General features: G+C 45.3%; 1 protein-coding gene and 1 non-coding gene across 2 annotated transcripts in view; one reads left to right on the forward strand and one right to left on the reverse strand.

Moving 5' to 3' along the window:
* Positions 1–25,605, forward strand: part of ADCY2 (adenylate cyclase 2) — a 433,654-nt gene that overhangs the window by 407,146 nt on the left and 903 nt on the right. The window contains exons 21-24 of the mRNA XM_067730355.1: positions 2,021–2,167; positions 3,887–3,994; positions 17,834–17,948; positions 21,145–21,269. Of these exons, the coding sequence (XP_067586456.1) occupies positions 2,021–2,167; positions 3,887–3,994; positions 17,834–17,948; positions 21,145–21,269 (495 nt within the window). The remainder of the gene's footprint in view (positions 1–2,020; positions 2,168–3,886; positions 3,995–17,833; positions 17,949–21,144; positions 21,270–25,605) is intronic.
* Positions 25,308–25,414, reverse strand: LOC137222930 (U6 spliceosomal RNA). The gene has a single exon (XR_010942695.1). It is a non-coding gene; the product is annotated as a U6 spliceosomal RNA (small nuclear RNA).

Raw genomic sequence — 25,605 nt, forward strand, 5'->3', positions numbered from 1 at the left:
GACCCTAGGGGAAAGGAAAAAGGCAAAGTGACGTGACCTACAAGTGATACGGGACCCCATGCTGCCCCAAGTCCAGGCAGCACACTCTGTGGTCATCCAGGAAATGCAGGGTAAAGCATAAAGTGTAGCATTTATAACAGTGACCTCTGCATCAGACTTGGTAACTGTGACCTTGGGAAAGTAATGTAACTGTTCTGTGCCTCAGTTTCCTCATCTGTAGATTGAGAATAAAAATACCAGCTTCCTAGGATTGTAGTCAGGGGCAAGTTAATGCTGGTGGAGAGTTCAGAGGGGTGGGCATCCTGGCATGCAGTGGGCACTCAGCCAGTGCTGGTGATTATTGTGTGTTTTCTTGTCATCATCATCATTCCCCAGATGGTCACTCTGGCTGATGTCAGCAGACAGTGGAGAAGTGCAGGGTGCAGAAAATATACCCTTGCCTTGCTAGATGTACCCCTTTTCCTTAAGAGTAGAGAAGTCAGTGGAGTTTATACTACTTTTATGAAACTGCCCTTTTTAACTAGAAGAGGTTTCTAGGGGCTTTTCTCTCCCCTGTTACCCTGACACCCTGGCTGGGTCAGCATTACTGGAACCTAAGCTTGGCAATCATACATTCCACAGGTCATCTTCTGAGGATATGAGTGTTCACAAAAACAACTTTTCAGAGAGAGGAAGTACAGGTCTGCACCAAGAACCAAGTCAACCATATTGGGAGAATACAAAAGAAAAACCTTGATTCTATTGTTCATGTATTTTATAGAGATTGTAAGGCAGTAGCAGAAGGCACTACCAGGTGGTTGGCCCTGAGAACAGGAAGATGACACAAGTCTGTCTTTCCCAGGAAGTGGTTGTGACCTGCCGTGGGTTGCCATTGCCCCGATGTGTGTGTCATGAGACGTCAGCAGAGGAAGAATGGTTTTTCTGAGAGGCCACCAAACCTTGGAGTTATGGTGCTGTTGAAGTGCTCACTCCCTGCTAAGGGATTCATCTGAGTGCCGCAGAGAGCAGAGCACACTGGTAACATCCATGCAGGGTAGATTCTCTCCCTCTGCCAGGCACACAGGAAACATCAGCCGCTAGCTTTCTTTCCTCCACTCAGAGGTCGCCATCTTGTGTGACAGAACTCTCCTCACGTTTTCTGGTGGAGGGAGTGTTTCCCATGATGCAGTGTGCCCACATTGGCGCCTGGCCATTCTGCCCGGGACAGGCCATCCAAGGGCCCTGATGCACCAGCACCAGTGAGAGAGCAGATCTTCCCTCCCAGGACCAGCCCCCATGCCCACATAATAACGCTTCCTATAAGAAATCTCCACTGAACTTGAAGGTTTCACTATATGCTCGGGAAAATTATGTGTGGAAACACCTTGAAATTGTATTTACAATTTTCCTCACTAAAAGTTTAGACTTTTAGTTTAGACTCTAGTCTATTTAAAAACAAAAGGAAATCCCGAACAAATATTTCTGGTGTCTAATACAATAGAATAAGTAGCCTGAGGAATTTCACTATTTCTCTCTGGTGTAATTCAGAAGTAACATGATGAGTTTCATCTGCTCCTTTCAGGACAGGCTGAAGAGGAAAATTCATGATGCCTCCAATCCAAAGAATGTAGCCATAATGAGTCACTTTAGGACAATATAGTAGCTTGGGAAATCGTTTTGTTTCCCTTTAGTTGTTAAAAGAATGTTGTTGTTGTTTTTTCCTAAATGAGAAGTCTATGGTCTCTTGTCATTGTCTACGATAGAGATGGCAGAGAGGGGTAACCAGAAGGGCACCTCATACTAACTGGTAGTGACAGTGGGAGTGTGGTGTTGACGATTCTGAGCCTGCATCCAGCTCCCTAGAAGCCTTCACCTGTGATCAATGGCCAGTGCCTAAAATGGGCCTGGGACCAGGGTGGAGCAGGTGGAGTGGACCCTGGGTGATTTCTTTACCAGTCTTAACGTAAAGAAACACTTCCATTAGGAGCACGTTTGCTTAAAAGTTTTCCTAGTGCTCAGCTCTTCCTTTTCTCCTGGGCAGGATTTATACCACCAGTCCTATGACTGTGTCTGCGTCATGTTTGCCTCCATTCCGGATTTCAAAGAATTCTATACAGAATCGGATGTGAACAAGGAGGGCTTGGAATGCCTTCGTCTCCTAAACGAGATCATTGCCGACTTTGACGATGTACGTACTTACCCTTGATGGGCAGGGCTGGCCCCAGTCCCATCCTTTGGCGTTCCTCTGGACTGGCACATTTGAAGTTAGTCCAACATCATGGCATATCTTAAAACTTGTCCTTTGACAAAATTTCTGGTGGTTGGCATTAAGCTTTTTTGCTCTATTTAGGTCACTGACTAATTTTGGTGAGGCAAACACATATTATTTTTAAAGCTAATATGATTTCTATCAACAACGACCAAAATCTGTTCCATAAAATCTCTCTCCAGCATGCCCATGAATTTTCTTGAAAGGCTTGAACTCCAAGGAAAATACTTGCCCATCTCTTTATACATAAAAAAGATAGTAGCTTATTTGCATGTGTGTCTGTGCAAACTCCAAGGTCTATGTCAGATATCAATTTGAATTGTACACAGATGGCATGCTTTGTTATTGAAAAAGCAATATGAATGTGGTAGAATATATTTTAGAAGGGACAAAGTGTACATCTTAGGTATTGGAATAGGTGTCACTTTTGAATTTTCTGCCTACAAAGGAAACAATGCACTTTGTTTTCTAGTAAGAACAAACAGACCTCTGGTTTGAAAGATATTGTTGTTTTACCATTTTTAACAATATTTTGCAAATATAGGAAAGTTGACATCAGTGAACATACGTTCATCATGATTGATGGAATTTTGAAACACAGTGATGAAATTATATAATATGATGGTTTCAGGCCAACCTTCTAAATGTCTTGTGGGACCTGTGCATTTCTCTGCTACCACCACTGTCACCATGAGGTTGACTCAAGACTCATGGTGAAGTAATGACAAGTAGAGATTTTCACTGTTGTGCAGGGTTCACAGTGAAAAATGTTGGCACATTTCCTCCAGCTGCCCCTTGGTAAAATAAATGCTCTCTAGCACTAGTGACCATTCTTTCAGGTTGGATTGCTCATGGAGATGTGATCATGGGATTTGCTCACTTATCTTAGATTCTCTGACATGTGATCTTGAGCGAATCTCCTCTGAAAGCAGGAGTACCAAGGAAGGGTCTAGAAGATGTTCCCAGTCTTCTGTTCGTACCTTTGTCCTGCTGAGCAGATACAGAACCTTCCAGAGTTTCCTTCATTTGCTCTCTCCATCCAGTCTTTCCCTTTCCTACAGCTTCTTATTTTTACCTTTCCTCCAACCCACCCCAAGGTCTAATGTAGTAGATGAGGAGGACCCCAGTAGGAAACTGATTACTGGTGCCAGAAACTGGGGCAAAAAATATTAGGGTCAGGGCTGATGAGAGGGACCATTTATTTCCTCCACTCCAGGTTTTCAGAGGGCAAAAGTTAATCCTCAGCACTACAGTTGGTCATAATTCACCCTCACCATGCAGGGAAGACCTCACTCTCTGAATCACGATTTTATATTTAGACCTTTCAAACACAGAGTGGGGAAGTTTATTTGAGGCCATTATCACTCGCATCATAATTTATCCTGTTTCTTTCACTAGCAAATTCTAAAAGGTAATTCATGTTAACTGGAAGTAAATCGTTATACTGCATATCTTTCCAAGTACATGCCCTTTGTGAGACGCATGAAGTGTTCTTTCCCCACGATGCCCAAGGTCGAAGGGTGAATAATCAGTATCATGTTCCTGTGACTGAACTAGGATTTGAGAATGTCTCTAGAAAATGCTTGGCCTTGGGTCAGCAGTCGACTGAGTAACTGTGTGATTGTCATTGCCCCCCAGCTGCTGTCCAAGCCAAAGTTCAGTGGAGTTGAAAAGATCAAGACCATCGGCAGCACGTACATGGCGGCGACGGGTCTGAGTGCCGTGCCCAGCCAGGAGCACGCCCAGGTACACACGTGTCAGCCACACCCAGCACACGTGAGCCTCAGCTCTGCCCACAGGTCATCCTGGGACCAAAACAGTGACCCATTCACTGAATTGCAGGCACAACCCTGACCTCAGTGATTAAGGTCTCATGAGAAAAGATGAGAATTCTGGAGGCTTCTGAGGGTCTGTTCACAAAACTTCTTTCTCTGGCAGACAAGGTAGAAAAAAAAACAACCAGTCTGGTAGCTGCTTGATACCAGATAAATATACAAGAAAGTTGATTCGAGCTGTTTATTTAAAGGTGACTCATTATGGGAGGGCTCTTGGTCTTTTGATTTAAAACAATGTGGTCAAAAACATGCTGACCACCCAGAAATTTGGTTGAAAAGGTGATTTGGTCAAAATTGAGTATCTTCAATCAACTAGGGTTTTTGAGGGGGGGTTTCTGTTATGTTGTGTTTTGTTTCTGTGTATGTGTGTGTGTGTGTGTGTGTGTGTGTGTAGATATACTTTGTTTTTGTTTCTCTTTTGCCATGCCATGTGGCACGTGGGATCTTAGTTCCCCGACCAGGGATCAAACCCCTGCCCCCTGAATTGGGAGCGCAGAGTCTTAACCACTGGACCACCAGGGAAGTCCCTAGATATGGTTTGTTAACTTGTGGGTCAATAACAAGACCCCTTTCCCCTCGGGACAGTGGGCTCCCTGACGGGCACTGGCTTGTTTGACCCAGGGCAGAGGTGGTGGGTGCAGCACAGAGGGATGAAACTTACCAGAGCACAGCTTGCTGGAGGTGGTTGGATTCCCCCAAGGAGAGGAAGAGCTCAGCCATTCCCCGACCCCCGTGTGTCTAGCTTCCCCCCAACCCCACCACCTCCCACAGGCAACCAAGAGAGGGACAGAGGGGCAGCAGCTTGCTCAGACAGAGTCCAACCCCCAGAGCATCAGGAGAGGGTCCTCTTCTCTCTTAACATTCGTGGGCAGAGACGAGAACATGAAACGTCGGACTCAAGATTAACCCTAGCATTTTTCTGAGTGAGTGGGGTAATATATGTCCCTTCTACTCAGGTGTTGCTTCCAGATTATTATTTTTTTCATGGGTATGAATTACTTTAGTAATAAGGAAAAGTAAAACAAACAAGCAATAAAAGAGAACTTAGAAGAATCGTAAGTTTTGAGCAGTACCGTTCCAAGCAATCTTGACGCCTGACACAAAAGGAAAAATGGACACCCCTGTTTACATGGTGTTGTGTATCTTTCGGGGTTGGGTTTTTATTGCCAGAACATTCAAGTGTTGAAAAACTGTTGGAAAATTGGACAATAAAGGTATTAAAATGTACAACCTTGTTTTAATTCTAAATATCTTATTTTTACCCAAGACAGAACTAATTAGATTTTTACTGTCCTGGCTTTAATGGAAGAAAACTTAATCCTTTTCAGCATCTTTAATGTTCTGAAAAAAATTAACCATTAAAAATAACATAAAATTATGTACACAGGGACAGACATTTTTCCTGTTGCCTCGGGCTCTAAGACGCCCATCACAGCACTGTCAGAAACTGATTAGTGAGCTCAGCTGCCATAATGAAGGCTGGGCAGCTTCAACAACAGAGAATTATTTTCTCACAGCTCTGGAGGCTGGAAGTCCCAGATCAAGGTCCTGCGGGATGCAGTTCATGTGAGGGCTGTCTTCCTGGCTTGTTGCTGGCTGCCCTTTTGCTATGTCCTCACAAAGCAGAGAGAGAGAGATCTCGTGGGTATGGCTTCAAGATATGAATTTGAGGGGGATCTGTGCAGTCCACAGCCCCTATCTTTCTTTAAATTTCAGTGTTTTACTTCTTTCTGGATTTGTCTGCATTAATTTTGATTTTCTAAACATTGCACTAGGATATTATTTCTCATGATGGTTGAGTTTTTCAGTGCCCCCTTAAGTTTTGCAGCTGAGGTGAGTGCCTCACTCTTCTCACCCTAATCCCAGCCCCAATTCTGAGGCCTCTCAGCTGACCTCCTCTTGTGGCCCATTTAGGACACTTCACTTGACAAAATCACACCTGCTCCAGAACTTAGCTAGCAACAGCCACTTACGGAACCCTTGGCAGGGATGCTCAGAGGCACATGAAGACCCACTCAGCATTCAGTGTCTGTGCTGGGCCCATCCTCCGTCACCCCTCCATCATCATTCCTCCATCATACCTCGATCATCCCTCCTTCATCCCTCCATCATCCCTCCATCACCCCTCCATGATTCCTCCTCCATCCCACAATCACCCTCCATCATCCCTCCATCACCCCTTCATCACTCCTTCATGACTCCTCCATCATCCTACCATCATCCCTCCATCACTGCTCCAACATTCTTCCATCATTCATCCATCACCCCTCCTTCATCCCTCCATCATCCCTCCATCATCCCTCCTTCATCCCTCCATCACCCAACATCACTCCTCCATCATTCCTACATCATTTCTCCATCATCCCTCCTTCATCCTTCTATCATCCTTCCATCATCCCTTCTTCATCCCTCCATCATCCCTCCATCATCCCTCTTTCATCCCTCCTTCATCCCTCCTTCATCCCTCCATCACCCCTCCATCACTCCTCCATCATTCCTCCAATATCCCTTCTTCATCCCTCCATCAACCCTCCATCGCTCCTCTATCAGTCCTCCATCATCCTTCCTTCAGCCCTCCATCATCCCTCCTTCATCCTTCCATCATCCCTCCATCATCCCTCCATCACCCCTCCATGATCCCTCCTCCATCCCACAATCACCTTCCATCATCCCTCCATCATCCCTACAGCCAGGCTCCCTAGTCTCGACTCTGTCACCACCAGACCCTGGTCTCCTGGATCTTCAACAAATGTCTCCAGACCTCTCCTCCCCCTTCCCATAGGCACAATTTTTGGATGGCTTGTCCTTATCCACTGCCTTTATTTTTCACCTTCTCCTTCTGTGCTAACCCTCACCAATGCGGATGTCAGAAATTCCACTCCTAAAGATCAGGAAGTACTTCCAAATTCCAAAATCCAAGTCGGATTTGCATTCCCCAAGCGATCATTCTCTGTGTCCTGTCTGTGGCCTCTGATATAGCCAGCCATCACCTTCGCCCAGAAGTCCTCTTCTCCCTCAGCTTCTCGTTTCTTCTCTTTAGTGAATCCTGCCTGAGGTCTTCCTCTGTGGACATTTCTATGTTCTTTCCCCAATCCCTCCCCTCCATCAGGGATCTCAGCTAAGACTTGCTCCACCAGCCTGTGTATCCGACCGCTGACAAAACCATCGTCCACCTTCCTGACCATTAGGCCAAGCTTGGAGCTCACGTTTCCAGCTTTCCACAGACACCCAGCTTGTTCACAGCACCCTCACCTTCCTCTTGTCCTCCCTACTTCCAGAACAGGGCCTCCACCATCTGCCTCCACGCCCCTGCTCTGACCCATCCCCTACCTCTCCCTACAGCTCCCTCATCAGCCCTCAGACGTGCACTGTGTGTCTGTGCAGACAAGCACCAAGTGCTACTCATACACCCTCCAGGAGGGGTGCACCCACCAGCTGCATCAGAGGCCCTGTGGTGGGTGCTACACATGGTCTCCAGACACCTGAGTGAGGGGCTGGAAATCTCCATTTCCACAGGTGATTCTGATGCACAGGAAGACACCCTGTGTTCAGCTCTCACCCATCAGCCGTGCCAAGGCTCCCGCTTTCATAGGAGCCTCTCCTGCACCCTGACCTGCTTTGGCCTCACCTGACCCTCTGTGTCTAGATCCTATTTCCTTTCCTCCCACGTGCTGCATATCATTTCCTGCTTTTGTTTAGACGTGTGTTTCTTGCCCAGCATCCAAATTATAGCAGCGGCCGTGTCTTATGTGGTGTTCCCCAAAGTCCCAGAAGGGGGCGCTGAACAGAGTGATTGCCCATGTCTGTTCAATGAGTGATGGAGCAGCGCGTGGCCACCCTGCTTCCCAGCCCAGCCTCTCGCTTCCTTCCCGCCATTTTACAATCCTGCTCCTCCCCGTGCAAACGCGCTCTTTTTTTTCTCCTACCATTTTCGAAAACTTAATAAATGCCTCCTGAGTCTTTACTTTTAACAAGCCTAGGAGGCACCCCAACCCAAGCCCATTTTACAGATGGAGAAACTGAGGCACAGCAGTGCAGTAACTTACCCAAGGTCATGGAACAAGCAGCCATAGAACAGGGCTATAGAGCAGGGCTGCAGACCCGGGCACTCTGGGTGCAGGGCTCACCTCCCTCTGCCCACAGCTCTCGTGCTGCTTCACCCCCTCCTCTTCTTCCCCAGCCCCCCACCATGTTGGCTTCTGCACCCACACGTTTGTACGCACACCATTCACCCAAGCACTCCTTCCACAGGTGCCCCATCCCTCCTGCCCTCATCACTGGCAGCCACAAAATCTGCCTTCTCAGCTACCCTTGAGCTGCATCCTGACAGCCACCACTGTTAATACATGAGTACTTACCTTCGTGGTAGAGTGGAAGGAGCGTGGCTTTCACGTGAGACTGCTCATTCCTTACCATGGTAGCTAAACTTTCTGCACATTAGTGTGCTTTGGTATACAGTGGGGATCCCACTCATTTCCTGAGGCTGTGGGGAAGACATTAATATGCAAAATGCTCCACGGGCAGAGTGGGTGATAAAAAGGATAATAGCGGTAATAATACAGTTATGGTTTGTACACTGTTTCACGTATGGATACCATTGCTTCCTCCCGCAGAATAGGTAAGAGGGTTTGGGGACATAAATGAAATATGGCGTCGGGTCCACGTAGGGAGCTTTTACTCAATACGAGCTATTTTTATTTAGAACATTTAATTAGAATCTTGGTAAGATCATCCTAGACATATTTTGAAATTCAGTGAAAATCTGAAAGGAAAGTTCATTATGTCTGATTGGGGGCATAGCATGCTTGAGAAATAATAACATGGATATAGTCTTTATGAAAAAATGAATGTCCCTTTTGCCTTTTGTAGCCTACCTACTTATCTCTCTAGTTAAAACCAAAAAACTTTCCATTTATTGTTTACAAACAAAAAATTTTCTATTTATTATTTAGCCAAATATTTAGTTTGGCAACAAACATATTCAACACAGCCAGATATTTAGTTTGGCAAAATATATTGGGTTTCTCAAGGATTCATGTGTTTTTCTTAAATCCAAAAAGAGGCAGAGCTGTCTAGATAGAAGCAGGCTTTTGAAAGTCAGCTTTTATTTGTAATTACCTCCACATTTTCTACATGCCGGCACAGGCTACTTACCCCCTGGGAAAATGAATGCACAGGGGTCTATCAGCACCTAGTCAGAGCAGGGCTTTCTATCTGCCTTTGTTTTGCTTCATTTGTGTTAACTTAAATGAAACAACACATTCTGATTTTAAGCTTAAAGACAACATGACTAGATGGTTGGTTGTATTATGTGTAACAACTGATTGTTGTTGTTGAAAGAAGCAGGCATTTGTCAAAAAATGAAACATTACATGGAGAACAGGCTTGCATTCTGAACCCGCTCTCGTAATCCCCGGAGCATGCACCTGAAAAGTACATGTTCCGCGATGGAATTCAGGGTTGATAGAAATGGGGAGCTTATGCACCCCAGAGGCACTTCATTTTAACGTCAGGACTTCACCACTTCCCAGACACATAGCAGCCCCCTGCTCCTTCCCAGCCATGGCCTTTAGACCTCAAGCCATGATAGCACACTTGTGGTTACAGGTATGTTTTTCTTGACTTATGTAGTCTTCTTATAAAAGGACATCTCACTAAAAGATAATCATCTCCAGTTTCTCCTGAAAATTGGTAGATCTCCTGATCTTCATTCCTGATGACAACAATCACCAGCTGAGAAGCAGCTGCCCCATCTTGGCACATTCTCCCCAGTTTGCCACACTCCTCACCCCTCCCTATTGCCTCATTCCCTCTGCTGCACTCTGGAGCCTCCCCTACTCGATCTCTGAAAGGACTTTGCCTGCCCTATCATTAAGGAAGTCCATCCTTCATGCCAGAATCAATGATTAGGGTCATCTCTGGTCTTATTATGTAAGTTGGTTTTGATCTTTTTAATACAAATTTTACTGAGAACTTAAATATGTCAAAACCAAAGTACAGAGATGAAAACTTTCATGTAAACCCATACTTTGATTACACTATTGCTGTGATGAGCCTTACCTCTAGCTTTTACTCACAATTTCAAATAGAGTGATGCCCATTGCCAGCGACACTTTGGAAGAAGTGACTTGTGGTGCCAGAAGAATGGGGGGAGGGGAGAGGCAGAGAAGCAAGAGATAACAGGGAGCTTGTATTCCTATCAAGGTACGAGTGCTGGTGCTCATTAAAAATTTTTAAGCTTTGTATTATTGCTCTCTTTTTAATTATTTTTATTTTAAAAAGTTAAATTATTTATTTTATTTATTATTTTGTGTGTGTGTGTGTTATGCGGGCCTCTCACTGTTGTGGCCTCTCCCGTTGTGGAGCACAGGCTCAGCGGCCATGGCTCACGGGCCCAGCTGCTCCATGACATGTGGGATCTTCCTGGACCAGGGCACGAACCCACATCCCCTGCATCGGCAGGTGGACTCTCAACCACTGCGCCACCAGGGAAGCCCTAAATTATTTATTTTAAATGAGTTTTTTATTTTATTTATTTATTCTATCAGAACAAATTTGACAGCAGGTTGTGGTCTAAGGGTAGTTACTAGTTTGTAAGCACTACCTCTCACTCTGTTTCTTGCTGAGTTGGCCCCATAGACATAACCACTGTGGCTAGCACTAGGATTTCTCCATCATTCTTCTCCCTCCATCCCCCAAATAAGATCCCAGGCTCCAAGTGACCCATCTATGAGATTCCTACACTTACTCAGTTTATTAGCAAAACCGAGCTGACCGACAAAACAATGAGCAATAAACATTGCCCATCCACATTCACTGAGTCAGGCTAACGGTTCTGTCTCTGCCTGAGTTAGGAGCTGCCTGATTTGACTGTTTGGGATTTTATTTAGCTAGTAGGTCAACCAGCATAGATTTTCTTTACCCATTGGGGCAAGTGCCAGTTACTTGTTAATGACTGCACCTCTGTAACTGCCCTCCAGAGTTTATAGTCTGGAAAAAGTCATGTATGCAAACAGCAACTCCAATGCTAGGTAGGCCTGGGGATATTAGAGGTGTCTCAGCTGGGCTGCTATAAGAAATTACCATAGACTGGGTCACAAGTAACATTTATTTCTCACAGTTCTGGAAGCTGGGGAGTCTGAGATCAGGTCTGCAGATTTGGCATCTGGTGAGGGCCCTCTTTCTGGTTTGCAGACAGCCATCTTCTCTCTGTGTCCTCATTCGGTGCAGATGGAGAGCAGAGAGAGAGGAAGCAGCTCTCTCCTGTCTCTTCTTATAAGGGCACGAATCCCATTCATGAGGGCTCCACCCATGTGACCTAATTACTTCCCCAAAGCTCCACCTCCTAATACCATCACACTGGGGATTAGGCTTCCTCATATGAATTTTGGCGAAACTTTAGGACACTCCACCAAGTTGATCAGGGAAGAAGTAAGGAATCATTCTCAGATCTTCTGCTGCCAGTTTCTTAGTAACTAAAGCATATGTTGAAACTCAAAACCATAGTTTCCTTTACTGGCAAAAGTAGAAAATAGTTTTGGTCTCTGCTGAAATGAAAAGCAATATCTCAGTGCTGTGTATTTTTGCACAAACACCAAAGCTATCGTGATGTAGGTAAATGGAGAGAGAAATGCCCTCCTACTTTAATGCTACTAATATGAAACAAACACTGAAGGAAGAACCATCACTCTTCGCTACACACACTGAGAACCTCAAAGATACTTAACATTTCAGACACTTAGATTGTTGTTGAAGCCATTCATCAATGTAGGTTGCTCAGTGTGTGGAAAGCGGGGGGAAGTACTAAACTAGGGCATAAAGCAATTCTTGCTAACATTTTCGTCCTAGAAGCTTTTCATGTCAAGCAGAGTGATGTGCTTCTCTACCCTATCATGAAGGAAACTAAATAAAACCTGAGCCTCAGGGATGCAGGCAGAATGTGTTGCCCATATGAATTCATTTCATCTTAACCACAACCCTATGAGACTGGTAGTTATTGTTTCAATTCACAGATGAGGAAACTGAGCCCCGGAGAAGTTAAGTGACTCAGCCAAGGCCATGCAGCTGATGATTGTGGAACCTGGAGCTGGACCCAACTTTGTCTGACTCAAAAGTGCTGGCAATTATTTAGTGAACTTCCTGCTTTCAGACAAGTAGTGGTCACCATATAAACAATGAAAATAAAGAAACAAAGGAAATAAAGAGGTGAATGGGAGAAGCATGTCCGTGGGAGATGGACTTGGGAGCTGAGGAAGCAAGATGGAGGGGACTGTCTGAATCTCAGGTTTCCAGTTTAGGGATCTGAAATTGATGACACCATTAGCAAAAGTAGACGAGTCAAGAATAAGAGCTGTTAATGGGAGATTAAATAGAAATAATAGTTTTAGACTTACAAGTTTGAGTTTTCAATAAGGCACCCAAGTAGAATTCCAGTCATCCACATGGGTGGTGGCCAGTTCCAGAGCCATTAATGAGCAATGCTTGGATATAGTTTTCCATCAGCTGAATATCTCTTAGACACATCATCCAACACAGCTGTCACCATTTTAGCAGCAAGACTATCAAGGAAAAATGCTTACCTACTTGTCTACATGTATGTGCCTATTTTATTTAAATCTCTCCCTTAAGAAGCTTACAAAAATGGACACAATGCAAAAATATTTTTAAATTAATAAACTAACATACAAGGAATATGAAAGATAAGATAGAAACAAAAATGAGGATGGTGCAATAAAATGAAAATCAAATAGCAAAAGTTGTGACCACATTCAAGATGCACACGGGGAAGGAGGCAAGAGGGTGAAGTTTATTTGTCTGATGTTAAGTATTGATACCTCAGCTTTCTTTTTGTTTCCATTTGCATGGAATACCTTTTTCCATGCCCTCACTTTCAGTCTGAGTGTGTCTTTAGATTTGAAGTGAGTCTCTTGTAGGCAGCATATAAATGGATTTTTTTTTGTAACGTATCAGCCACTCTGTGTCTTTTGATTGGAGTATTTAATCCATTTACATTTAGAGTAAATGAAGATTGAGGACCCTGGAGTCAGATTGCCCACCTGCAAAGCCTGGTTATTCCACTTACATAAGTTATTAACCTCTCTGTGTTTCCCTTTCCCATCTGCATAATGGGGATAAAGACAGGCATTCTTTCATGGGAATCGTTGTGAGGATAAAGTACGTGCATACATACACTATTGCTATTAATTGTTCCGAAATTTCCAGCAGCCAACACAAGTGCAGTGCTTTAGTGTTCATAAGGTGAGGTCAAATCACTCATTCATTAATATATTTGAAACCAAGCCACATCAGGCTGCAGCTGGATGCTCCACTGGGTCCCTGACCCAAGCTCTAACAAATGGGCCCTCATAATCATTAGTCTGTAGTGAACAGTGAGCTCAGTAACTTCCTTATGGAAAACGGTTTAACACATTGAGGGGGGAGGTTGTTAGCTAGAACATCTCTCTCTTTTTTTTTTTTTTTTTTTTTGCTGTACACGGGCCTCTCACTGTTGTGGCCTCTCCCGTTGCAGAGAACAGGCTCCAGACGCGCAGGCTCAGCAGCCATGGCTCACGGGCCCAGCCACTCCGTGGCATGTGGGATCTTCCCAGATCGGGGCACGAACCCGTGTGCCCCACATCGGCAGGTGGACTCTCAACCACTGCGCCACCAGGGAAGCCCTAGAACATCTCTTAATGCATATTTTAATCAAATACATTCTTTGGTAGAGTGAGATCAGGTGGAGAACATTGCGTGCAATTTAATCCAAGTTCACTGGATACAGAGGAATCCACAGATGGCCCAGGAATCAGGCCATTTTCCATAAATATTATTTCATGCCTCTGAGTTTTGATGATAAACACTGGGAAGCTGTGGGTTCCAGTCCTGCTCTCCAAAAGGTGCCTGAAACTCAGATGCCCTGAGCTCCCAGGTGAGGGCCGATCTCCATGCTGGGACATGCAGCTCACCTGGTTGGGGTGACTCTCCTTCAGAGAACTGTGAGGTCTGATCCGTTCTCCCAGGAGCCCCAGGCAGCAGAACTAAGTGCTCCTTAGACGGCAGTTCCGAATCTTCAGAATCAGATGAGCACCAACACAGCAGGAACGCAGTGGACGTTTGATGGATAGAGGAAGGCGAGGAGGAAAGAGAGGAGAAGCCAGGAGCAGAGGCTTGTGTTAATTTCACCTCGGTCAATACCAGTCACTTGGGTTATAAAATAACCTCAATAAACATGCATTTACTTTATGCCACATTCCCTGCAGGTGAAACTTGCAAAACAAACAGCTTTCCAAGTGTGTTCCAGGAAACTGAATGAGTGGTCTCTCTGTGTAGCTAGAAGTCAGTTAAATATTTGGAGATGGGAGAAATTATTTGGATCATGGAAGAAAGAGCTGTTTCAGGCTGTCATCAAACATTTATCAAAAGTTCAGTTATAAGGACTTCTTGAAGTGACCTGAGCTCTTCTAGAGACTGAGCATAATTTTCTCTAGGCTTTACTAAGCCCAAATGAGTCCTTGACGTTGGATTTCAACCCCACTCCCAGAGCTCAGTCTCTTCATTTATCACTGAGGTCACATCAAACCCACAGTGGAAGCCTGCTGCCTGGAAACAGATTGGGCAGTCATTTATCAGGGAGAAAAGCTCGTTTGCTGCACCTTGATTCCATGAAAAGCAAACCATTTCTCCCACGGCCAGTCTGTTCTCTTTGCCAGGACTGTTGTAATTTTTACGGCACAGGATCCTGTCTGTTGATTTAACAGCTCATGCCTCCCGTCAAGGAGCAAGATGTTTTCCAACTGCCTGCATGTACCTCCAAATCATGTCTTCCCCCTAAGTCATGAGACAAGAGATATTAGCAAGCTCTGATGGAAAAGTGTAACTGTTCTTAAGAAATGACTCTCTGCATTTCCACCAAGGTTAGCTGACAGTCTGCTTCGTGGTTCTAATATTTTAAATGGTTTGGTTTTGCTCCCACACTTTTAAGTTGCGGATTTATGGCAACAGTAGTATTTCATCCATCTTTTTCTAGAATGATAAAATTCACTTGAGGAAAGGAAGGAAGAAATCTTTCTCTTAATTCCTCTTCCCCCTTCATATATATATATATATATATATATATATATATATATATATATATGTATGTATGTATATATATGTGTGTGTGTGTGTATATATGTATATATATGTGTGTGTGTATAAATAGGTATATATATGTGTGTGTGTACATATGTATATATGTGTGTGTATGTATATATGTGTGTGTATGTATATATGTGTGTGTATATATGTATATTATGTGTGTATATATGTGTATATATATACGTGTGTGTGTATATGTATGTGTGTGTATATATGTATATATGTGTGTGTGTATATATGTATATGTGTGTATATGTATATATATACGTGTGTATATGTATATGTGTGTATATGTATATATGTGTGTGTATATATGTATATATATGTGTGTGTATATATGTATATATATATGTGTGTGTATATGTATATATATGTGTATATGTATATATATGTGTGTATATATGTGTGTGTATATGTATACGTGTGTGTATGTATGTGTGTGTGTATATGTATACGTGTGTGTTTGTATATGTATATATGTGTGTGTGTATATATGTATATATATGTGTGTGTGTGTATATGTATATGTGTGTATATGTATATGTGTGTGTGTGTGTGTGTGTATAAAGTTTAGTGCAGTGGTCTCAATTGGGAGCAGTTTTGTTCCCCAGGGGACATTTGGCAATGTCTGGAGACTGTTTTGGTTGTCACACTGGAAGGAGAGATGCTCTTGGCATCTAGTGAGCAGAGGCAGGGATGCTTCTCAACACCCCTGCTGTGTGCAGGACACCCCCCAACAAAGATTGATCCCACCCAAATGTCAGCAGTGCCCAGGTTGGAAGACTTGCTTTAGTGCTACCCCCTTCACTGGCATTATTAGAAGGCCATGTGGGTCATTGGACTGCCCTCTTGCCGTGTTCCTGTTTCCCTTAGCTGTTACCGTGGTTTTTGCCATCTTCCTGGCATCTTGAATGGGTGGGTTCTGTCCGTTTTCCTTCTCAGTCATCCCCACTGAAACCCTCAGAGTTGGTTTTTATCTTTACCCTCCGTGGAGTATGCCCCCCACTGGTCACCAGGTGCCTCCTCTTCAAATGCCCCCGAGAGCTTTCTCCACCTCTGATTGAACTCCTCTGGGGCCCAGGGGGAAAATGCCCCCGAGAGCTTTCTCCACCTCTGATTGAACTCCTCTGGGGCCCAGGGGGATGAACACCCGTCCCAGAAATCACAGCGCAAGACCCGCGATGACCCCGTGTTCTGTCCTCTCAAGTATTTCCAGGGTCCTTTACTGACCTCCGCCCCGTCCCAGCTGAGGGCCTCCCCCAGGTCACCCCTCTGATATTTTGTTTCCATTTCTTCCCCTGGAGCCCTCGCCCACTGCAGCGGACACGTGAGTGATTCCTTTGGGCGTGTGCTTCCCACGGGCGCATCCCTCAGCTTTGACCTTCCACCACAGCTGAGGACTCTCTCTCTGTTCCTCCCAGACATCATGCCCCGCCCGGCTACCCGACGGTCAACCGAAGTGTAGTCTCTCAATAGACATTTATTAAGTGCTTCTTCTGCACCAGGCGCTTTGCTGTTGTGTGTGTCTACAGGTTAACAGAACATAGTCTCTGCCCTTGTGGAGCTCACAGACCAGGCAGGGAGACCAAAGAAAGACGGAGAGGACGTCCATACCAAGAGTCTGACGGCAGCTCCAGGGCTGCATTTCAGTTCAGCCTTCCGAAGCTGTGTTCCAAACTATCCCGTGCACCTAGCCACTCCAATAAAAATTAATTTAAAACATAAATAAATAAGCAAGCAAGCAAATAAATAAATAATAAAATAAAATTATGCCCCAAAAAACTGGGGGACCTTCAGGCGGTGTAAATGAATACATTTTTATAGGTTATATACAAATACTAATAAAGAATCTATTTTTTAAAATATAACCAAAAATAGAATTTTCAAAAGGATGAACTTCAAAAGTAAACACAAACAGAATAGGTGTTACAAATTAATGGTAAATGTGAATTAGTAACAGGAATCATAAATACAAATTAATAGTAAAAAGAAGTAGAAATTTCCACTTATCTTCATTGGAAATCTTGGACTTTTCCTTCAGCTCCATGTGGGTGATAACTCTCTATTCCTCAAGGGACGATAAACCACCCAGGGACCAGTAAAGGCAGAAAATGGTTAGCCCCTGTATAAGTCTGCCCAGGCTGCCATAACAAAGTAACACAGACTGGGCAGCTAAAACAACAGACATTTATGTTCTCACAGTTCTGGAGGCCAGGAGTCTGAGATCAAGGTGCCGAAAGGGAAGGTTTCTTCTGAGGCTTGTCTCCTGGGCCTGTAGAATGCCACCTTCTCACTGTGTCTTCACATGGTCTCTCTGGGTGTGTCTGTGTCCCAATCTCCTCCTCCTATAAGGACCCCAGTCATACCAGATTGGTCATACTAATGACCTAATTTAATCTTAATTCCTTCTTTAGAGACCCTGTCTTCAAATACAGTCACATTCTGAGGTCCTGGGGGTTAGGACTTCACTATATGAATTTGGGGGTACACAATTCAGCCACGACACCCCCTCCCCCAAGGAGGCCAGAGGAAAGAGTGTGCATCCTGTAACTGAAGGAGCCTTTCCCCGCCTGCTGAGTCCTCACCCCCGCCTGCTGTGTCTCTTTGCTTTCAGGAGCCCGAGAGGCAGTACATGCACATCGGCACCATGGTGGAGTTTGCATTCGCCCTGGTGGGGAAACTGGACGCCATCAACAAGCACTCCTTCAACGACTTCAAGTTACGAGTAGGTACGTTGTGCAGATCTGGGGTGGGCTGTGGAGAAGGCCTGGCGTCAGGAACAGATTCACAGAAAGGTCGCAATCCTTGCGATGTTGGAGCAGTACAATGACAAATGCATCATTAGAGCAGCAGAACTGGATGGCAGGTGGAAGGGCCCAGGGCAGCTATGAGCTCCTGAGGCACTTTTGAGCAAATTAGAAAAAAAAAAAAAAACACCTGCTTTGGTTGCACCCAGGCTGCAAGCACTTGGTTTCAGAAGTGGACCCTGAGCCGGGTCTCAGTCTCTCCAGCCACGGTCATTTCTGCAGGTCATGGTAGGCTCAGCCTTCAGCCATGCCAGGAGCTGATGCAAGCCTGACTGTAAAACCCTCCATCATTTTATGATAGTAGGACCCACTATGGGCTATAAGATGCATCCAGACTTCAAAGATGTAAGACTGTTTTTTTAAAAATGCATCTTGGAATTGTTGGAATAGTCCCCATACTCCTGGGGTCACAACCTATAAGAACCCCAACTGTGTCCTAAATTCTAACAGAGCTGGAGCTTTTCAGATTGAACGTTCCAATCCCAGAGAAAAAGCCAACTTTCTTCCAAAAAAAAAAAAAATTCAAGTAAGTTCTTCCCTTGCTTTAAGTTGATTCTTGAGCATGTTCCATGCTCCCTTGCCCTTTACAAATGTCTATCCAAAAGAAGTGTGTTTTAAACCCTCAGGTCTGCACACACCGCCTTGCGACGTTTGCATGGTCACTTGCAGCCATTTGTGATTTGTAAGAGCTTCTTTGACCATTTTATGCTGTTCTTGGCAACATATTTTGCTGCTTCTGAAAGCAAATCCATGTAAGAGTAGTCCTTTTAACAAAGTCTATCTGAGTGGCTTTTCACCTCTCTTGCATACAAATTTCAACTTTAAAAAAATCCCAATATTTGGGGCTATTTTCTTCCTTTGGTGTTCATATGTTCTGAATTGTAAAACCCAGAAATATTACACATTTCTGGAGCAAATGGGATTCTCTTCACTGCATGTATGTCTTATTGTGAGCATCTGAACACATTTTTATTTAGACCTTCTCATCTGTGTGCCCAGTGGACCTTTCTCTGGCTCCATCCGTACAAAGATGAGAAGGGCCAGGTGGGCAGGAAGCTGAACGTGGAGGTGGCCCTTTCACCTGGAGCTTTTTATTGCTTTAACAGCTTGGAAAATGGGATCCTCAAACTTTCATAGTGTGCTCCTTAAAAAAGAAACCAATTGCATGGCAGAATGACCCCTGTCAAATAGTCTTTTTTTTTTAATTGAAGTACAGTTGATTTACAATGTTGTGTTAATTTCTGCTGTACAGCAAAGTGATGCAGTTATACGCATATATACATTTTTTTTAATATTCTTTTCCACTATGGTTTATCATAGGATATTGAATATGGTGCTCTGTGCTGTACAGTATGACCTTGTGGTTTATCCATTCTACACAGAAAAGCTGCTGACCCCAACCTCCCACTCCATCTGTTGTCAAATGTGTATGGACCAAAACAATATTGCCCTTCACTGTGAGGGGGAACGGGACAATTCTTTGCTAGTCATATCTGTCACATCAAAAGCCCAGGGTTCTTGGTCTGGACCATAACAATATTTTCCAAATTAATGTGAGCAAGTTAATGGACTTCCTTAAGTAGGTACTTATTGAGTGCTTACTTTGCACTGATTATTGAATAACTATTAATATCTATACACTCACCCCACACACCAGCTCTTTTTGATGTCTGCGGAAGCCCTGCTCAGTGTGTCCGTGGCCTCCGAGCTTGCCTTTCCCCAAACCCTCCGTCTCTCCGGAGGGCAGCTTCCCAGCCCCGTCTTTGGACACAGTGCCATCCAGTGGCAGTTCACAGTAGGAACTCAGAAAGGTAATATTAGCCCCTACAAAATCATGATGCATATAGTAAGAGCCAAACTTGCTCCTAATGTCCTTTTCCGCACGTCAAGCTGTAGAGTCAGTCAGTGAGTGGGAAGCACCCCTGCGCTTCAGCAGAGATCGCTCCGCTGCCAGCAATATCGGCCCCAGGCTCTCTGCCCTGGCCCAGAGCCACTGACCAAGCAGGGGCTCAGAGCAGCCAGAAGGACAGCTGAGGGCAGTGGCGTCTGAGATCACCGGCCAGCAGCAGGAATAAATTATTCGGGATGTCTGAAACAGAGATTTGAGTTTTACTGAATACTCCACAAAAGCAAAGGAGAACTTCTTTCTCAGTCTTGCGTACCTTCAGGGATTTTGTGGAACAACGTTTGTGCTGTGTTGCCTGCCCCACTTACCATTGCAAAGGGGAGGCTTTGCCTCCGATCTATAACTGGGCTTGTACACGAAGCAGTTCAGTAGTGGGGAGTGAAATCTCTCAGAAACACCCTCATTAATCCATACGATTTGATTACTGCAGTAAGCCTGGGGAGGAGGGGGTCTTAGATCCAGGAGAAAATATAGGGGGGAAAAAATCAACCAGTGTCCATACCTCTGTTTCTATTTCTGTGGCCTACCTCTTGGACGCCCATAACAACTGTGGGTCCGTGTGTTTGAACTGAGTTCTTGGGACAAGGAATCGTCCTACTTGCTACACTGGGGGTGGGGGAAGACCCCAGGCAGGGGTCTGTGAGAATTAGAAGCTTGTACATGTCAAGCTCACAGAATAGTACATGGCAGGTAGAAAATGCAGCACACACGTCAAGGGGCTGGTGGTGGTTTAAGCAAAACATTAGAGGGAACCCAGAAGTCCACCAGCGGCAGGACGGCCAATAAATAGAGTTCACAGACTCGCTGCGGCCGGTTAAAATTAAAATAGGTGCATTTCAGAAGTAATTAACCACAAAACTATCGGAGAACAAGATAATCATCTCTTGCCTAAGATTATGTGGCATCATAGAAAAACAATTATAATGTTGAGTTTTATAAAGTGTAACAATTTTACGCTATTACAGAATAATTGTAAATAGACATACGAGCGCGAATCAAGAAGAGGAAGAAAGACAAACGTTTTACTGTTTTTGAGATGATGACGTTAGACGAATTATGGTTCTTTGTTTTAGAGTTCCATGAGTTGGGCGAATGTTTGCTGCGTAATCATGGTTCAGGAATGGTCTTGTAAAACTTTCCTGTTTGAGACAGTTGCTTACACTGTCAAGTTCATGATTCAAATCGTGCTCAGCTGGTTCTGGTGTGTCACAGGTATTAACCATGGCCCTGTAATAGCCGGTGTGATCGGAGCTCAGAAGCCACAGTACGATATCTGGGGCAACACCGTAAATGTGGCCAGTAGGATGGACAGCACCGGCGTCCTGGACAAAATCCAGGTAATTTAGTCTGTTCTGTTGTTATCCACCATGTCTGTCGTCTTGGGAATCATGCATAAGTATATAATAAGGATAATATATTAAAACAGAGGGAAGAAAGTAAACTTTGTAATTTAATTAAACTTTTTATTGAGGAAATACTAATTCGTTTCTGCATTAACTGTGAACCATAAAAATTGTGAAATAGTATGAAGGTTATTGCATTTGGGAAAATAAGTGATCACAGCGACCAACAGGGCAGTGCGGCCACCTGATGGGAGGGGCGGCAGGGGTGCCCTTCTCCTTGGTATAACCCAGACCAGATGTGACCACCTGCCTTCCGCTCCCCAGGGGCTGAACTTGGAGGATGAGTGAAGGGGCCAACTGTGGAGAGGAAGAGATGAAATGGAGTGAGGTGAAATGACAGTACTAGATCAGACTAGCATGGGATTCAGATATCTGGAAATGACTGGAAGGCTCTGGAATCCACCCAAGGGGGAGAATTCCAAGAGCTGACAAGTTAAAAGCAGTGGTGACTGAGCAGCACCAGCACACAGCACCAGCACCTAGAATGAGAGACTCACTCCCCAAAGGAGAAGGATATGTGTGTGTATGTGTGTGTGCGCGCGTGCCTGCGTGTCTATGTGGAACTTTCTGTTTTCCTCGCCCTCAAAAAGCAATGGTTCCACATTTCACCCCAGCTTTGTTGTCTTCTGGAAGATAAATTCCTGCCAAATGGCAAGTTTGTATGAAAATCACTGGACACAGCTAACAGGCTTTATCGGTTTTTTGTCCTCTTCAGAGAATTCCCTGAGCCCCTGTTCTGCGCCTCAGCTTGGCAGAAATCCTCAAATAACCCTGCCTCCCAAAAGTACGATGGACACTGGAGTCCATTGTTAACCTCTGCAGGGAGCTGTCAGCTCCAGCATCACCTAGAAGGGGCTTTTCGTGAAACCCCTGCAGAGCTCGCTTGCTTTCAGTGTGACTCTCCCTCATTCCTCCTAGAGGATCCTGTCTCCGTGGTCTTTCTCAGGCAGAGCTTGACCTTTAGATGGAAGGTGACACACGTGACTTCTACGTGTTCGCCTTGCAGTCAGAACATGAGTCAGCAATTGCTGAAAAGTTAGCAACCATCCAACAAAGAGAAGAGAGAGAGAAGAAAAGAGGAGTGTGGAGGAAAAGAGGAAGTATCCCAGGCCTTCCCGGCCAAATTGGCCACTGCCAAGGAAAAATAGAGCCGGCTGTTCTCATGGGATCCGCCCCAGACCAAGCTTTCAGCAAAAATGGGGCTCCTCTGACTAGGGCTTTCTGTCGGTACATGGCTGGCCGCTCCCCGTGCCCAGGGATGCTCCAGCGCTCCTGGGCAGCCCGGGTCTTCTGCTTGGTGGGGAGAAAGGCAGGCTCCTACCAGGAACACATTCGCCCACCCGTGGGCCAACCTAGGCCTCCACCGCACACCAGGAACGTTCGGAAGATGGACTGTAGTTCCGCATGCTTCACGACTCTCCAGGCACTTTTCGAGCACTTAGGATAAGTATCAAAAGCAATCTGAGAGAGGCCGGTCAGGGGAACATACCCTCCCAGAGACCGTAAATCCCCTCCAGGTCAATGTTGACAATGATCACGTGTGTCTCTAAGAGGAAACTGGGCCTCATAAAAGTCCGGTGACTTAGTGCCGTGCAGCCACCTGGACCGTCTCTGTGCGTTTTCTCTGAGCCCGGGGAGGGAACAAGACAGGTTTCAGCCTGTCCAGAGTGAGGGATGTCTTCCACAGGCCTGCGTGTTCACTCAGTTCAGCGGCTGGAGGGTCCGCATCTGGGTAGGTTTTTTTCTCCGGAGGGCAGAGCTCACCCCAGCTCCACTAGCCTCTCATCTCCATTTATGTGCGAAAAAACCAGTAGTGAGATGCCAGGAAAAATTGAAAATGATGCTGAGAATATTTAAAGCTTCCCCGGGGCCTGAAGAACAAATTCTTTTTATTGAAGAGGATTACACTCCCACCATGCTTCCTGTGCCCCAAGAACAGCATAGGAAGCCCCTCGTCCCCCAGCCAGGCTTGCCCTGGACTTGGAGGAATCGTAGCTGGAGTTCATTAGGTTGATGGCTCTCTGAATGTCACGATAACTGTGCGGTTGGCGATACAAATTCCGATGGCCAGCTCAAAAGTGCCAAGGGCGTGCTGCCCAGCACCAGCCTCAACTGCAAAATTACCCTGCAAGGCTTCAAACGATGTGTTTGCTCCCTGCGTGGAAGACCGGAAGCCGAGTGTCTGTAGCAATCTCTAATTCTGATTGCCCCTAAGAACTCTAATCAGGAGAATATATTTGTCATCTGATTTTCTTGACTATGTCCATAGTTTTTCAGTTCTTATCTAATGTTCCCGAGCTACAGCCTATCCTCCTTCTCCGGAACTTGGGCCCAGCCAGGGGAGGGCAGGACGTGAGCATCTGGACTTTGCATCCCCCTTTTCCTTCCTGTTCTGCTCAGAAAGACCCACACTTTGGCCCCTTTGCTAGGGGCCAGCCACTGGGTCACACTGCAGAAGACAGATTGATTTTTCTAGCTCTTTCCCACAGCCTGCCCTTGAGATCGTCACAACACACACTTCAGCCTTACTTCTGGGGCCCCCTGGATGCTGTCCTGGGTTCTAGAAGCCCATCCCTCCTGTGGTTTTGATGTGCTGCCACCTCTGCCCCATGGCAGTGTCCATCCTCCAGGCCTCCCTCAGCTCCAAGGGGCTGGCTCATTGCCACTGCTGCTGCCCCAACACCACACAGCCCCCTGACGGTGTCCACACCAGAACAAAAATTGTGGTGTGGCATGCCCAACACACGTGTGTCACGCCCAGCACGTGCGTCACCCACATACCCAAGGTGGCTGGGCCCTACAGGTGGCATGGCTGTTTCCTCTGATGAAGTGGGATGAAATCCCTCCTCCTCGCCTGCTGTTTCACATGGTTCCAGAGCAGTGTTACCAGGGATTTCTGGGAAAATAGCTCCCTCCCTCTCTGCTCAGGTCCCAGATACCTCCTGGGGCGCCTGGCTGGGGGACCACGTTCCTGATGGGTGGTCCCTCACCTCAGAAGCTGAGGTCTTGTTTGTAGCCCAGTCGGTGCACCTCACACGTTCTCTGCTTGAGAGGATGCCTTTTGCAGGAGGTTCCTCTGACACGCAAGCATCAGACCCCTGCCCTCGGTCCTAGGCGTGGTCTCTCTCGAGAGCACAGCGCATGCTCAAGCTGAAGACAATACGACACCCCTCCCCTCCCCTCGGAGAAAGGATCCGTCCTACCCAGCAGGTTTCCCTGCCCACTGACCCAGCAGGACCAGGACGTAGTGCAGAGATGGGGTCCTCACCTCGTGGTGCAGTGGCAGGAAATCAGGAGTCCTGTCACATTGACAGACTGCCCCGGAGGGGTCACTCCTTTCAGCATCCCGAGTCAATCCAATGAGGTGGGGAAACTTTCCAGACCTGACGCAGAGCATCCTGTCCACCCTTAGGCTGGTGCGAATTCCTAATGTTCTTTCAGTTTTAGGTCATTTTATTCATGTGTATTAAACCTGAAACACGTGGCCATTTGCAGAGTCGACTGTGCTGCTTCTCGTGTGTTTTCTCTTATCTATATTAAAATCTATCATTAACATTTATTATTTTAGAAAATGACATTAATAACAATTTATAAACATCATCCAAAATCCCACCACTTCAACATAGGTTTACTTCCTTTTTTCCAGGTCTCTTACATGTGAAAGCATAATCTTCATGTGGTTAAAATCATGGCACGGATCCAGGCTTAATTCTTTTTTGGGGGGTGAAATAGTTCGACATGATTTCATCGTCTGATCCGTGACATTGATCGTGATAGCGTCGTAGTTTTTTTGTTTTGTTTTGTTTTCTTCAGGACACCATAAATTTGAATTTTATTTTAAAATCATTATAATTAAACATGTCATTATTTTTCAGTTCTATAAATTGTAACTGATGTCTGTAACTAATAACAGTAGTCAATAGTCATTTTTAAATAAATGTTTACTGCATGTTTGGCCCAAGTTTAACTCTCAAAAATATGGAACGCTTCATGAATTTGTGTGTCATACTTGCGCGGGGGCCATGCTAATCTTCTCTGTATCATTCCAATTTTAGTATCTGTGCTGCTGAAGCAAGCACGATGGCATCGTAGTTTACTTAACCCTGGAGATTACTTGAATCTTAGGTGGTTTCCAGTTTCTCACTTTCACAGCACTGAATTAAACATTGTCCTTAGAAAGCTCTTCCTCTCATGGATTATTCTCTCATCTGATTTCTCAGGAGTAGGATGAATGGGTCAAAGAGCATGAACATTTGGGGGCTCTTTATTC

Source organism: Pseudorca crassidens, chromosome 3 (genome assembly GCF_039906515.1).
Source record: "Pseudorca crassidens isolate mPseCra1 chromosome 3, mPseCra1.hap1, whole genome shotgun sequence".
Taxonomy (NCBI): Eukaryota; Metazoa; Chordata; class Mammalia; order Artiodactyla; family Delphinidae; genus Pseudorca; species Pseudorca crassidens.